Source organism: Marmota monax, unplaced genomic scaffold (genome assembly GCF_021218885.2).
Source record: "Marmota monax isolate L192 unplaced genomic scaffold, Marmota_monax_Labrador192_F-V1.1 WCK01_AAM20220418_F8-fsc00001, whole genome shotgun sequence".
NCBI lineage: Eukaryota > Metazoa > Chordata > Mammalia > Rodentia > Sciuridae > Marmota > Marmota monax.
This window is the reverse complement of record NW_026693777.1, coordinates 22,770,472-22,786,087: the sequence shown is the minus strand read 5'-3', so window position 1 is coordinate 22,786,087 and position 15,616 is coordinate 22,770,472. Positions and strand designations below refer to the sequence as shown.

Here is a 15,616-nt window from a genome sequence, read left to right as displayed (position 1 = left end):
ATAGGGCTGGGGATGTGGCTCAGTGGACGAGGGCCCCTAATTTTTTTATGTATATAATCTGAAGAGTTAATTGGGCCACTGCAGAAGAATTTGGTACTTTCCTAGTGGCTCATTCATTTCCTAACCCACGGAAGAAGGGAAGTGTGAATCACCACTTCAGGTAATGGATCTAATCAAGTCAGAAATATAATCGGCTATGAAAATTTATATTCTCCATTCAAAAACAGTCTCACAGAAAAAAAAATCCAGGAAGACACCCCCGACACACATACACTCCTTACCTTTCATCAACTACAAATAAACATATTTTCAGAATAAGGAGTTACTGACCGTTTACCTAGAGCCACCCTAACAGGCCTGCACCACCAATGCCCACCCAGTTTTCACACAGCCTGGGCAACAAGCACAGAGCCCACCACCCTCGTCTCTGAGTCCCCCTTGAGTCTCTGCTTCTGTGCTCATTGCCTTCTGTTGTAACATTTGATTTGCATTCAGCAAAACAGCATCTTCCTAGAGGTTATAGAAGAAACCAGAGAAAAATTCCAATCCTCATAGAACAACCCAACCTTGCCTTGAGCCACCTCCAGGAAGGACTGAATAAATGCTGATCAATGGTGTGAGATCCTCGAACATCAATACATTCCAAGACTTCTCCAAGCAGGAATGACTTGGAAGAAGCATTCCAAAAAACCCATCGGGCTGTAGTGGAAAAGGTTTGGTTCTTGGTCAGAGAAACCTGACATGTGCTAGTGTTTAGCTGTGTTACTTTGAGCAAGTTACTTGACCTCTCTGGGCTTTGGTTTCATCCTCCATAAAATGGTAAATAAAATAACAGTGTTTACTAGTATGGTTGACAGAGAATAAAGAAGAATTAGTATAAAGGGTCCTGCTTACAGTAGGGGTTCCATAAATAATAATGATATTTATATCTTTATTTTCCAGTGCTTTGCACAAAATTAGACTTAATAAATATTTGCAGAAATGAGAGGAAGTTGTAGAAGGGAAAGCAGAAAGAAGAAACAAAGAGGGAAGAAGGCCTTTGAAAGACATTCAAGTCTAGCACTCATATACATCCTGACAGATATTTTCCTCTTTTTTCATTAATAACTTTTCTGGTTACGAAGCATATTTACTATCAAAGTTTTTTGAATGGCACAGACTAGGAGCACCACGGACCACGCAGCCTGCAGGTCACAGAGCTCTGGTTTGCATTGTAGCCCTGCTGCCTGCTACAGCAATTAGGTCCACTTTACCTCCTACGGCCACTTGTCACCCGTGGTCTCTGCTATCCCAGAACCCCATCACCTCTGCCCACACCAGGAAGCCCAGTTCCCTAGCAGCTTCCCCAGCACCAGCCCCAGGCTACAGAGAAGAGCCACCAGGGGACTGCCCTCCAATGCAGCGCCCCCACTGGGACGTTCCTTCTGTTCTACTGAAGGGCGAGTTCTCTGAACCTTCCTGGTGAACATGGCCAGCTGCAGTAAATCCATTCCAGCAGACACCCTTCTGTTCCCCAATACTCTTCCAGGACAGTTCAGACATCCTCATTAATGCCAGCCACCATTTCCCCAGGCTTGAAGGACCCATCCCAATGGCACATTGGGACGAGATCCTGCAACCTTCCAATGATGGGAAATGCTGAGGGCACCCCCATACGGGTAAACTCCTCTCATCCAGCCACATACTGTGCCACCTCCTCCTCAATCCCCATGGTGCACTCTCAAGATCCAAGATCAAGGACATCGGCCAATTCCTCCTGGTTACACTGTGACATCCTGATGCTCCTTCTGTGGAGAAGCTCCTTCTTTCCTCACAAGGCGAGCCTTTCCCCAGCCCGATCGTCCTGAGACTAGACGCTAATTATTCATCTGGAACAGCGGGGACCGTAGACAGTTTTTGAGAAGGGCAGGCATCACCTCCTAAAACATCTTCCTCAGATGGGGGACCCTTATGGTCTCCAAGGAAGAGCAGGTGAGCCCCTTCCACAAGGAAACCTCAACACATCCACCTAGCTGTCCCCATTCCAGGTCTCTGGGCACCTTTCCTTCCCTACTAGGACTATGTGATAAGTGCAGGAGATCTTCCAGGGTGGCAGATTCAGTCTTTTTAATAAATGAGCCATAATAATGAAGGATACAAATAATAAATGCTGGTGAGGTTGTAGGAGAAAACAAGCTTACACACTGTTAGTGGGACTGTAAGTTAATACAACCACTAAGGAAATCAGTATGGAGGGTCCTCAAAAGACAAGGCATGAAACCGCCGTATGATCCAGCTTTACTACTCCTTAGTATTAATCCAAAAGAATTAAAATCAGTATATTATAGCAATGTATACATATGTCCATTTATAGCTGTGCAGTTCACAATAGCCAAACTATGAAACCAACCTAGACATCCATCAACAGATGAATGCAAAAGAAAATGTGGGATACATACACAAAACTTACGTAGACCTAAAAAAGAACAAAATTATGCCATTTGCAGGAAAGTGGATGGAATGGAAGAGGATTATGTTAAGCAAATAAGTTAGACTCAGAAATTCAAGGGTCATATGCTTTCTCTTATATGGGATGGCACCACTCAAGTTCAACCCATCTCTAGGAACCTTCTTTAGGATTTTCTGAGGCTGTTCAGAATTTGAGAAAAGATGCTTCCACTGGAGAGAAAAAGGGGAATAAAAGGGACCTCAGGAAAATAGAAAAGAGATAAGTAGAGTCCAGGAAGGAATGGGGGTGGGGAAAGTAGGGAAAAGGGGGCAGCATTTGAGAAGGGCAAATGTCATCATGAAAAACACCCTCCTCAAATAGGGGCCCTTTATGGTCCCCAAGCAAGGTGAGTCTGCAATGACCTGCAATTGTCTTGTGTACATGGACACACAGGCTACAACGAGTCTCACTATTTTGTATAATCAGAGTGCACCAATAAAAAATAGAAAACCAAAAAAAAAAAAGTCTCATATTATATCAGGGGTCCCTCTCTGTCATTCTCCCTAGAGTATGATCACCGCTCCTTCTCTCATTCCTTCAGCCTAGGGTTGTCCAGTGCTTCCTCCAAGCCACAAGTGCCTCGCCCTGCTGTGGTTCCCTTACTCTGCCCACACACTGATAAACAGCCTCTTCATTAAATTCTCCTGCACATCCCATGCATATGTCCTCCAGGACACTCACCGATGCTGCAATCATCTTTTCTCAATTTCTGACAAGATTCAGAAAATCCTAAAGGAGGTTCCGAGAGACGGATTGAAAACACTTGAGTGGTGCCATCCCATGTTGCTCCAATCATCACCCATGGTCCCAGCAAGGACCACAGCACTAGACTCCCTTTTATGGCAGGGGACCGTGGGGGACGGATACCAGGGATTGAACTCGGGGCACTCAACCACTGAGCCACATCTCCAGCCCTTTTTTGTATTTTACTTAGAGACAGGGTCTCACTTTTTTTGTATTTTACTTAGTTGTTTAGGGCCTCCCTAAGTTGCTGAGGCTGGCTTTGAACTTGTGATCCTCCTGCCCCAGCCTCCTGAGTTGCTGGGATTACAGGTGTGCACCACCGCACCCGGCTGGACTCCTCTTTATGTAGTGACTTCCTTTCCTACCAAAAAGGGTTGGGGTGAATTGTGCATGAGCCCTTTGTTCTCAGACATTCACTCCCACATCCTGGTGCTTGACCATCAATCTCAACATTTGCTCCACTGTGTTTTTCATGGGGATTCATTGGTTCTTCTTTCGAGAAGACTCATGGCTTAAAGGGCTACAATGGAAACCAGAGCACTGTGTTCCAGGGCTGCATATTATACTACCTTTGGCATACCCAGAGTCATCTCTCTGTGCCCCTAACTGACCATGAAATCCGAAATTAACACTTCAGTGAAAAACCTCATAGTTCCTTCGAAGCATTCTTTGTAATGTTAGAGCAAGCAGAGTTAAGACTAAAAAGACTTTTACTGAAAATTTGTATGAATTCAAAAGACAGAGAATGCACTTTATTGGCATTAATATCGATTTTCTCAGCATATTATGAAAAGTGAACAAGGTTAAATTCAACCCCCAAAATGACAGAATGAAAGACATTTGAATAAAATTGGAGTTTAAGAAAAGTCACAGAACCAGCTGCATTAAGATTTTGGTGAAGGCAAGAGCTAGACAATCATAGACTTTTCTCGTCTGAGCCCACAGTGCAGTTTTTACCCCTACAAATGTAAAATTTCTGAATTTAATAAGTTACAATTTAAATTTAAAATGTGCTAAGGAAGGAAGAATATTTGTAAATGACCATTTCACCACAGCTTTGGGAGAACATCACATCCAAAAACATGAGTTTCAGAAGTTCTTATACCTAAATGATAGCTTCTAGCTACATATTTTTCTAGATTTTTTTTAAATCACAAAGTAGGCTCTTTATAGTAAGGATCTTACAGGAACTTAAGGAATGTTTCTGGGGAAAAGAATAAGCCAAATCCAACCTTCTTTGAGCTCTTCTCTTGATCAATTCCCTGCTATTTATCAATCTGAGCAGTCTGTTTCCTGGGTAGATAATTGCTCATTTAAAAATGAATTGGAACATTTTTCTCTAAGGAAACTTTCTTTTTGGGTAGTGAAGACTAGTGAGTGCATTGGTTTTGATAACTTCTAGCCCTTTCTTCCTAAATCTAGTCAAAGGTCAGTGGTTAAACAGAACATAAGACTTTTAAAAGACTTTACAGCCCCATTTCCCAATTCTATCCAATGCATTTAAGTCAATGCCATGTTATCAGCCCAAATCGGAAGATGATTGTGATATACAAACTATGTTCCAAGACTCAAGGCAAAGAAAAACTAATTTGTAGGTATATGAACTAGAGAAATCAATTCTGGTAAAGGAACAAATATTGTTTTGCATTTTCAATGTAAGTATACTGCATCCAGGCCTTGTGCCTAAGCTAAGGGAGACAGGTGACCACCTCCACAGGTATGGTCAGATTAAACAGTCCTTGAATGAAGCCAGGGGTAGAGCTGCCTGGGTCACCCATGCAGGTAGGTCTGTGAGGCTTGAGGCCACCAGCTGCGTCCTGCAGACCTCGTAGCTTCAGATGGTCTCACACTCCGTGGTGGCAGTGGAGCAGGCCCCGCAGTCACAGCGGACGGCCACAGGGTAGGTGTAGAAGGGGTCAACTCCAGGGGCACAGTTAGGCAGCTTGACGGTCACCTGCTTGGTCTCGTTGTAGGTACAGACGCGATGATAGGCTTCAATGTAGGGGGGTTCCAGAATGGGTTTCTGTCCCCATAGGGAGAAAAGAGAGAACCCATAAACATACCATCCTATTTCATTTCCTGTCATTACCAGACATCAGCTTGGTTTTTATTTGTTTACTTATTGTTCTCCCTCCTCCCCGTACAAAGAAAACTCCTGAAAGCAGGAAGCCGATTTTGTTCACTGCCATATCCTGAGCTCCTGGAAGAATCTACAGCACACAGGAAGTGCTAGGTGAATATTTAGCAAATGAATACTCTTGGCCAATGTATACCTGCTAACAAAGTGTCCCTTCTTCCATATAACCCTGTAACAGCACCCAAGTGATCCTCCTGAAACATCACACATGGCCTCACACCCCACACCCGCCCACTCAAAGCCCCACTCACTTCCCATCTCAGTTAGTAAAAGCCAGAGAACTGTGATCTCCTGCCAGCTCCTACATCAGTCTTCCCTACACCTTCTGTGACAGTCCCACCTTGCTGGCTTCCTCACTAGGCTCCAGCCACAGGGGGCTCTATCATTCCCCAATCCAACCAGGAACAGTCCCAGTGAGGGTCTTTGCATTTGCTCTTCCCTCTGTCTGGAACATTCTGCCATAGGATTTGCTCCTTGGGGTTTTGTTCAAATGCCACCCTCTCAGGGAAGCCTTTCCTGACCATGCTATTTAAAACTGTAACATCCCCCCTCCACACCCTAGAGCTTCCTCTTCCCCTTCCTGCTTTTTCTCCTTACATGACATCTCAGGTATTTTATTCCTTTGTGTGACATTTCTCCTGCTCTAGAGAGTAGGCTCTCTTAGGATAGGTATTCCTGCCTATTTGCTCCCTATGGTACGTAGGCAGGTACCTGGGAGGTTCTCCTAACTGTTATAGAGTCAGCAAAAGAAGAATGCCAGGCAGTTTCCTGAATGTTCTCTGGGCCACTCTGATAAGCAAAGGACTCACTTCCTTCCTTCACCTTGTATTAACCTTGAATTCAAAGACAATTTTGATCAACAGAGCATATGGGCCAGAGAAAACTCAGTACAAGGTAGTAGTTAAAAATCTCCAACCCTTACATCGTGTGCATGTACAAATATGTAACAAGTAGTAGCACTATTATGTATAGTTATAATTATAATACACCAAAACCAAATATGGTCCTCTTCTATTCAAGAAGCTAAAGCAGGAAGATCAAAAGTTCAAGGCTAACACAGGCAATTTAGCGATACCTCCTATTCCAAAATAAAACAAAAAGGGCTAGGGGTGTGGCTCAGTGGTAGAGTGCATGTGTAGCATGCACAAGGCCCAGGGTTCAATCCCCAGTGTCACAGGATGAAAATGTGTGTGTGTGTGTATGGGTGTGTGTGTGTATGTGTGTGTGTGTGTATGCATGGGGAAAAAAAAGTCAAGGGGAAAAAATCTTGAGTCATGTAGGCAGACCTGTCAAGCTTGATTGCCAGATCTACAACTTGTTGAGTTTCAACTAAACTCCTTGAAGTCCCAGCGTTCCTATCTGTGAAACAAGACATCCGCCTCATGGGACTGTTGTAGAGATAAGGTGAGATGATATGTACCTAGCACAGATAAGTGTTCCATAAATGCACTCTGTCATTAGAAGTCATGGCAAAAATGATAACAATCTGTCAAAGGACAGTGTCTTCACTTGTTCTAGGCAAAAAAGGTAAGTGAATGGATGAATAGATGGATGAGTATATAGATTGATGATGGATACACAGATGATAGATACCCAAGATGAAGTCCTTGCATGATGATGAAAATAACAACCTTGCCTTCAACAATGATCATGTAGAAGAGCTAAATTTGTCCTGGGCCATTTTCTCCTACCTTCTTCCATTTACTCTGTGTCCTCTTACCCTCAGTATTCTAGGAACATGGGCAGACCAGACACTCAGCTACATTTGTATATCAGATAATTAATACTTTAGTATAAATCTTCCCAAGCAATATTTGGGACAAACTTATGCTAAAAATAGTATTTGTTGTTTTATCTGAAATTCAAATTTATCTGGGTTTCCTGGTTTTTTTTTTTTTGTGTTTGTTTGTTTGGTTGGTTTCACTCTGGGGTTTGGGGATTGTTTGGGGGGTGGGTAGAAATCGGTGAGTATTTTGGTTTAGTTGATTCATTTTTTGGATTTTGGTTTTGTTTTGCTTTCCTTTTGCTAAATCGGGCAATTCTAAACCCAGGTCAAAAGAAATCACTATTTGCAGCAATAGCTTCACTTCAAAAGCAAGTTCAGTCACTTTGCTATCATGAACATCCTTAAATTCAGACATGTTCCCAATACGGCTATTAAAAACCAAACAACAAACAAACAGTGCTTTTAATCTCAGAAACCTCCGGTTGCTAGGAAAATGAATCTCATATCTGTATTTATTTCCCTAGGTAACCTCCATTTTCCTAACACAGTAAAGGCACAAACAAAAGTTAGCTAAAATTAGGGACACTCTCCTTTCTTTGTCTTGGTGCTTCCATTTCTCCAGTGAGAGCACAGTCCCCGACCTCCTGGGGGTGACCATGATCCAGCTAAAGACAGTTGCCAACATGTGAGAGAAGAGAAGATGGGTTGAATGCAGAGAAACAGGAGTCTGAGGATATGGTACACAAAGAGCTGCCACTAGCCCAGGGACAAGCAGTGATCCAAAGGTGGCACTGTCAAGCCAAGCCCTGCACATGAGAAGGTGCCCAAGTTCCCTGAGTTCATTTGATGGCAACAGTTACTAAGAAAAACTGAGTTTCACTTGGCTATTAGGTCTTAAGCTCCTGAATGATGTAAAGATGAAACCAATTTGATGGGGTAGTTTCATTTAATTTGTAGATTTCTGCATCATAACCTGATTCCATTCAAAGGGTCATAATTTTATTTAAGCAATAGCAGTTTGCTCTCTGAATCCCTGAAAAATGCCTGTTTTTTCCTAAAGGAAGAGTCCTTGGGTGGTGCTCACATGCTTCAAAGCTGACTTCCATTAGACCAGAGGACAGACACCTCTAGGAAGAGGTCAGTCCTTTCTGATCAAGAAATATTTATTGAATACCTCACCCATGCATGGTACTTTGGCAAAGCTATGAAAGTTGCAACCATGAACTTCTGTCCTCAAAAACACTTAAAATCATGTGTGTGGTGGGGGAGGAAGTCAAACAAAAGGTAGAATATAGTCAAGGAATTGCCACGGAGCCAGACAAGGCTCAGAGAAGAAGTTGGCACTAGAGTTCAGCACTGAGGAATAAATATGATAATATGACAGTTGGAAATGAGATGGGATATGAGAAAAAGATCAAGATGAGATTTTATGAGGGTTGTTTAATAAAACATTTAAAAATCAGCCTGACAAAGCCAAACCTAAGAATACATGAAGTCTCTGGGAAAGCAAGCAGATGCCATATTGCTGGACCTTGAAAGTTGGTGACTGAATTGACAGCAGGGGGTGGTCATTAAAGCTTCAGAGCTGGGGGTGACAAGATCAGAGCTGGTACTCCTTCAGTTGCCAACGTGGGCCTTGTTTAGAAGAGTCAGCTAATCACTGTGTGGTGTGATTTGGTGGGTGCTCGATAGCTCTCTTCTCTTCATCCCTTTAACCAGCTCCTCGTCTGAGTCCAGTAGGATTTTAACTTTGTTTGAGATTTTTATCCCCATTTGAATTGAAAGGCCAGTTCTAATTGAATATAAAGGGGCTTCATAGATGTGTCTATGATGATCCCTGAGGGCCCCAGGGAACTGAGGGGAGCAGGGCTACAGAGGCAGCACTGAAGGAGAGGCCTAGGACCAGCCCTCACCTGCCCCACAGCTTAGGGCCTCTTTCGTGGCAGATGGCTGATTTTATCATAAATGAAGGAATACAGGAAGGAGACTGGGTCACAGGCTGGAGACAAGAATTTATTCCCAACCTGCGGTGACTCTCCTCATGACTTCGGAGCCTCTCATCCCTTCAATCCTTCCTTGTGATTTGTAAAATGGGTGAAATAGGAGCACATTTTTACTTCCCTGAGACCACAAATAAAGCTATGAATCTTATCAATGCTGTGTTACGGGGGCGACATCATGCTTTCCTGATCAGCTTTACAAGATGCTGTAAGGAGAGGGCAGATGACCCGGTTCTACCTCCAATTACTGAAACGGGGAACACTGTTTTAGAATCGGGCCTGAGCGGTCACTAGCTGAGCCACTTACCTCCCAGGTCTCACAGCGACCCCAGCAGGCATCCGTGGTGATCCGAAGGCCCCTGCAGCCCGGCTTCTTGGCCAGGAAAGTAAATTCCCTCACAGCACAGCCCACAAAGGTACGCAGGTCCCCACTGGAGGTGCTGAGGACAGAGCCACAGCCACAGAGGAGCAGGAGGGCTGTGGCACCAAGGAACAGGTATGCCAGCTTCATGCTGTTCCTCCCGAGAGGAAAAGAAATCAAGTTTAACAAATCCAGCTGCCCTCCAAGGGGTAGTCACAAACACGTTGGCTGCTATCAAAGGGACCTTGCTCTTAGCATTTCAGGGAAAATGGGCCAAGAAATAGTAAGTACCTACAGACTCCAAGACAGGTGCCCAGAGTTCTCTGTAACAGAGTCAGTATAGATTCCCTGGACCTTTCTGGATATCCAATCCTAGACATGCATTCTAAGACTTTTCCTTACTGCAACCCAAGTGCTGGAGTTGACTTGTATGTTAAAGAAATTTGTTTCTTCAAAATGAACACCAAACATGAATAACAACAAAGGAATTGCATATCTTGACATAATACATGAATACATGTAAGTTATTTTTATGATGGTCCAGGGTATTTGGGTCCCATGCTATATGCTTTGATCAAAATTTTAATTTTGGTGTCATGCATGGGGAATGATTGGGAAATAGATAAGTAATAAAAGTAGGCCCTGCACATGTTGTTACTAACTCAATCCATCACACAACGTGGATATGCAGAAGATTTTATGAAACCAGGCACCTGTCTTGATAAAAATAAAATAAAAACATAAAAATGTGTCCTACTTGGCAACAAATTGCCTCTGCTCTATGCTTCTGCTCTAATAAGCACCTCATTGTGGTTCAAATTAATTCAAATGCAGAAAGCATTGGAGTATTTAAAAATGATCCCAATCTGCTGTCAAGTCTATCCTCTCTGGATAGGATATCTGAATGATCCTCTAGGATAGACTAGGATAGCTTTCTGTGGTCTAGTAACCAGAAGGGGCCCTTCATGCTTGGCCCATAAGACAGACCTATGTGGATGTTAAACTGAGGGTAGAAAAGCCATTTACAGAATTCCCCCACGTCCTATTGCTTAAAATGGAATGCATTTCCAAATCTGTTCTTCCAGATCCCACCTGTCACCATGTAGTTTCTCTAGGCTTCCCGTTGGGAGGAATGAAATCTCAAAGTGGAGAGGCCCTTACCTGATCTTGCTGGAGCCAACTCTTCTGACACTTAGAGGTGACACTTGTACCCAAGGTTTTAGAAAGTTGTAATGAGTGGTGAAGTTAGCTCTGGGTAAATGTCTCTCCCCTCTGTTACTGGGCTGCTTAGTGGCTCATATATATAGGAAAGGTCTTGTCAATCACAACAAAAGAGAGGCAGATCCTTACAGGAACTACTAAGCACATCAAAGCCATGGAATATAAAGCCAGTCTCTATTTTCCAAAACTGATTAACTTAAAGGGTGTTGTTTTGTTTCTTCACATCACCTACTGAAACAGAAAGTTGCCCTGGTGGGTGACATAATCCTAGGGAAAGAGTCAGAGGTAGTTCACCTGGTTTTGAGAGAACAAATGCAGCGGGACATGATGGATTAACTTTTCCTTCATGGTAACTTTTCAAAGTTTCCTTTAAAGCAGGGAGAAATTACCAGCAGCTCATGGCAAACTTTTTCCTTGAATTTACCATGTGCTTCAATACTTTGAAAAATAACAAAACATTAATGCTTTCTGGAAAGAACATGGGAACCTAACTGGAAGATGAAAATCACAGTGAGAACAATTTTTGAAAGCCTTAAAATTAGTTAAGTAGTAGATATTATTAATAACATTTTTAAATGACTCATATAGGAAAAAATATGAATTTTCATTTTTTTCCATATACTTTTTAGTAGTTTTCACATTTTCTACATTGGCAAGATTTTTACTATAGAAAATCAATTAGTATTAATATTTTTAACTTAAAATAAAGCAATGTTTATGTGTTTGTACTGTACGTATTGCTCTACTGGAAATGTGCCATTAGATTTCTGGTCTTAAAAGGTTAAAATAAGAATGGAATAATTTTTGTGAGTATAGAACGTAGTTTATATTCCAATCTGCAACAAAAACATGCAAATGGATTAAAAATCTACTTGTTTGTGGCATTTTTCTGGTTGCTCTAAAAAGTCAATGAAGCAGACATCATCTATGTCCTTAGGAGTTTTCATATCATAGTAAATCATGACATAGTCAAAGACATTTAATATGCATATTAAATAACTAATGAAACTAAACAGAAGTTAAAGCATCTCTATTTTTTGCAAAGAAAGTTATTCCTTAAGTAAATGTATTCATATAAGTTTTGGATTTTCAAAACATATAGCAACACTCAGTGAGTTCATCAATGTACCGCCCTGTCTCCAGAATCTGATTACCATATGTATTTTAAAAACAGTGGAATTAGGCTTGAAATAAAGGACTTTCTGTGAGTAGCATACATGGGGCACCATGGGGACAGACTGCTGCATGGTGTGATCTCCCTGTCTTGCTAGGCAAAGAGTTAGCTGCACATTGAGAACCATTTCGAAGAGAGCTACTCAAGCCTCTTAGACCTGAAACATATGTACTTAGGTCTGCATATCACAAAATAAAGACAGGCAACAAAGAGAGGTCAAGAGCAGCTTCCTTTCACCATTCCCAGCCGCCTTACAAAGCAGAGCTCTGGCATCCTTGCCTTCTGCCCCATCAGCATTAACCTTACAATAATGAGCATCTGTTCCCTACCAGGCACCAGCAGTCTGCTGTGCTCTTATACACGGTATCTCTACACCTTCCAAAAATTTGTGTAAGTCAATTATAATTTCTCCTTTTTACATTGGGAGAAGTAGAGACTCGGTCATCTTGTAACCTGCCTACTTCCAAAGCCTTCAACAACACTGGGGAAAGCAACTGGGTTTATTTCATCTCTGTAACCAACTACTGTCAATCCAAGTATCTGTCTGGAGCACTGCATCAAGAAGGTGACTGAAATCATTCTGCAGGCAGAGAACAGTGGCTTCTCAGACGCATTATGGCTGCAGAAAAGGGCAGTGGTGTATGGATGCCACCTTTTGCAATCCTTGCCCTCTGCCGTGCCATGCACCCCTCCACAGGCAAAGTGAGAGGTGGCAGCATGACTGCAAAGGCTTCTTAGGGCCCCGATTCCTACAGGATATCTCGGTACCATGGTCTGTGCACCTGCCACCTTTCCAGTTATACTAAGCTTTTTGCTTTCTTGAGGTAGCAAAGATATAACATCTCCAAGCACAGGCTGGGGAGAAGCCTCCCTCACTGAGCTCCATGATCATCTTCACATGGATTCATTATCACCTTGGAGGACAAATCAGAAGACACAAGTTAACTAGGGGTAAAGAAAGGGAAGAAGTGGTACTATGGCTTGGATATAGTTTGAATATATGGCCCCCACTAGTTCAGGCATTAAAATGTAATCCCCATTGTGAGATATTAAGAGGGTAAAAACTTAATCTGACTCAAGTGTTTAGAGATGAGGCCTTCAGGAGGTGATCGGATGAGATATGAGTGGAGCCCCCATGATTGAATTCTAGTGGCTTTATGAGAGAGAGAGAAACCAGAGGACACACATCTGCATGTACATTCCCCATCTCTTGTCATGTGATGTCCTGTGTCACCATGGGATTCTGACAAAAAGAAGACCATTACCAGATACAGCCTCTTGAATTTGCATCTCCAGAACTGGAAGCCAAAGTATTATTATTATTATTATTATTTTAATAATTCACTTACCCTATGGTATTGTGTTATTGGCAACAAGAAATGGACTAATAGAGAGGGGTTGTTGTAAGCAATCATCTTGAGGTCTGGGGGAACAGGACAACAGAGGAGGAATGAGCAGAATGTCAGAAGGAGTGGCTGAGCACCTGAACCTAGTCCCCAGGGGCCTCACTGTGTCCTGGGGATGGAGGCATTGAAAGAGCTTGAAAAATCTCCTGTTCCTGGCCCAGCCGTGCTGATTCTCAGTGGCACGACTTCCTTTACCTTTGGTGAGTTGCTTCTCTCAGCCTCACTTTCCTCATCTGTAACATGGCTGGTTGAACCCTACGACTTATAAGGTGCTTCCCAGCCCCCAAATTTAAGGATTTGTAAACTCTTTTATGAACAGAAGAAGCTGAGGGCAAATCAGATGGAAAATCTGAGGGGTCATTTGACTACAATAAAGTCATCCAATTTGGGTTCAAATCTTGACTCTGCCAATTACCAACTTGCTATCTTAGACAAGTCTTGTAACCTTTCTGAGCCTCAGCTTCCCACACATTAAAACACCTCCTTGGCAGGGGTCACGTGCACATCCCAGTGCTCGATCAGTAGTACACAGGTGCGTCTCTTTCCTTCCCAGGAACTGCACCACCATTATAAGAAATCAAAAGCTGCCAATAGAAAGTTTGATCACACCAACAGTTATTACCCTGATTTCAATGGTATTAGATGTGGGGAGAAATGTAAGTCTGAGAACAGGGGACACAAAGTGGTTGGGGACTGTAAGACCTCAGCAGCACTCCAAAACAAGGCCAAGGGTGTCCCAACTTGCTTCCCCCACTCAATCTGTGGTGCTTTGATCTGACACTAAAATTAACATGATTTTTGGTAGGAGAAAAAGCTTGAAGGATTAGATTTAATTTTTAAGGTCCAAATTTTTTATACTTTGGGGGTGGGGTGCAAATTTATCATAGTTGCAAAATTCAATATAGTAATAAATCTTCACAAATACTAACAAAGAATTTCAGTTTTGACTAAATATGGGGTCCAACTGACTAAGCCACCAACACTTACTGAGCACTCCACCCCCATGTTCTGCAGGCACCAAGGGAAGGCCCAGAGGAAATAAGTTGTTTGCTGCTTCCCTTAAAATGGTCCCTTAAGAGCACAGAAAGCTGCTCCTGCTCCAAGGTAGCTTTCCCCATTTTCCTCTCAGAAAGCCCAATGCTCTGCCCAAGGGTCAAATTCATTACCATTATGCCTCCTGTGGGTGAATTAAAAGCCACAAGCAAAGCTACAAGTTTCAAGGAACTAATAGAACTAATGATTTTCTTCAAACAGGTACAAGAAAGGTCAGCCTTGGATCTTGCAGAGTTGTACATTGCTTTTAATATCTCTTATTTACAGGGGAAGAAAACTTCTGGGTTTGCAAATGAAGATGAATGGTGAAGACGCAAAAGAAATTAATCTTATTGGAAAGCCATTTCTTCCTCTGAAAGCACTAGGTATTTTTGGCTCAGTTCCTCGTGTTATTGACTTAAAGAGATAACATTTGCCCTAGATGATGGTGTTGTTTCCATGGTAACATTTTTTCAACGAGACTAAAAATAATGAAGCCTGTGTCTGATTTACTAGGACAAGTCAAGCCTTTCTCCACGAGTGTCTGAAAGAAGTATCTGTCGGTTGTCACAGATTTATTGCAAATTAAAGGGCACATGGTTTAGGCGCTGAAGTGAAATGTTTTTATTTCCGCCTGACTCTTCCACTTTGGAGTGTCATAGATTTGCAGGGCATGGCAGACACATGCCTAATAGAGAAGAACAGAGAGGAGTTTAATGAGTCACAAAGAAGCATTCTTCATTTCAAGTGCATCCTGTATTCTCATTGGAATGCGTCTGCAAAGCTGCTGGGTCCCCAAACCCCTCATTTGTAACTCCCCAAGTAGTCACACAGACAAGGCCAAAGTTGTTGTTAGCAAGCTTTGAAGCAACAGCACTCCATATGTTAGCTATTGAGTTTGTTCCCGAAAAGTCCTGGGATCGAGGCCCCAGAGTATGCATACGTGTCTGTTTGTGCCCATTGCTGAGCACAGGTGATGGAGTAGGGTGGTGGGAAGAGGGAGAAGAGGAAAGAAGAGCTGGTCCACTCTCCAGAGTATTCGTTACATCATTTAATAAATACATATTAAGCAACTACTGTGTGCAAGGCACTGTATTGTTCTAGGGTCAATGGGTTCATAAGAAAAAATTGAAAGATAATGATGTTGGACAGCTTGAGGGTGGGAAGAGCTAATTAACAGTAATCATAGATTTTGTTTCTTTCTCTCTTCTTCCTTCCTTTTTTCCATCCTTCCATATATTATTGATCATTTCATTGAGTCTTTCCATATGCCACATACATAACAATTAGATATGATGTAAATATGCATAGAGCTAAGAACCCAACC

The 15,616-nt window shown here is 42.4% G+C and overlaps 2 protein-coding genes across 2 annotated transcripts in view; one reads left to right on the top strand and one right to left on the bottom strand.

Moving 5' to 3' along the window:
* The window catches only part of Rhoj (ras homolog family member J), a 104,054-nt gene extending 88,732 nt beyond the window's left edge, over nt 1-15,322 (top strand). The window contains exon 5 of the mRNA XM_046461253.2: nt 14,578-15,322. Coding sequence (XP_046317209.1) covers nt 14,578-14,619 — 42 coding nt within the window. The 3' untranslated portion in view covers nt 14,620-15,322. The remainder of the gene's footprint in view (nt 1-14,577) is intronic.
* On the bottom strand, nt 3,959-14,192 carry Gphb5 (glycoprotein hormone subunit beta 5). The gene is made up of 2 exons (XM_046461254.2): nt 9,403-14,192; nt 3,959-5,255 (listed from the first exon to the last, which is right to left on the bottom strand). The coding sequence occupies exons 1-2, from the start codon at nt 9,604-9,606 to the stop codon at nt 5,067-5,069; spliced, it is 393 nt and encodes a 130-aa protein (XP_046317210.1). The 5' UTR covers nt 9,607-14,192; the 3' UTR covers nt 3,959-5,066.
* Nucleotides 15,323-15,616: the final 294 nt, after the last annotated feature.

Excerpts from the sequence above, each read along its gene's own strand:
- Gphb5 (XM_046461254.2), bottom strand. The coding sequence starts at position 9,606 with ATGAAGCTGGCATACCTGTTCCTTGGTGCCACAGCCCTCCTGCTCCTC. Across the intron at positions 5,256-9,402 it reads GTCGCTGTGAGACCTGGGAG|AAACCCATTCTGGAACCCCC; the intron begins GTAAGTGGCTCA and ends CTATGGGGACAG.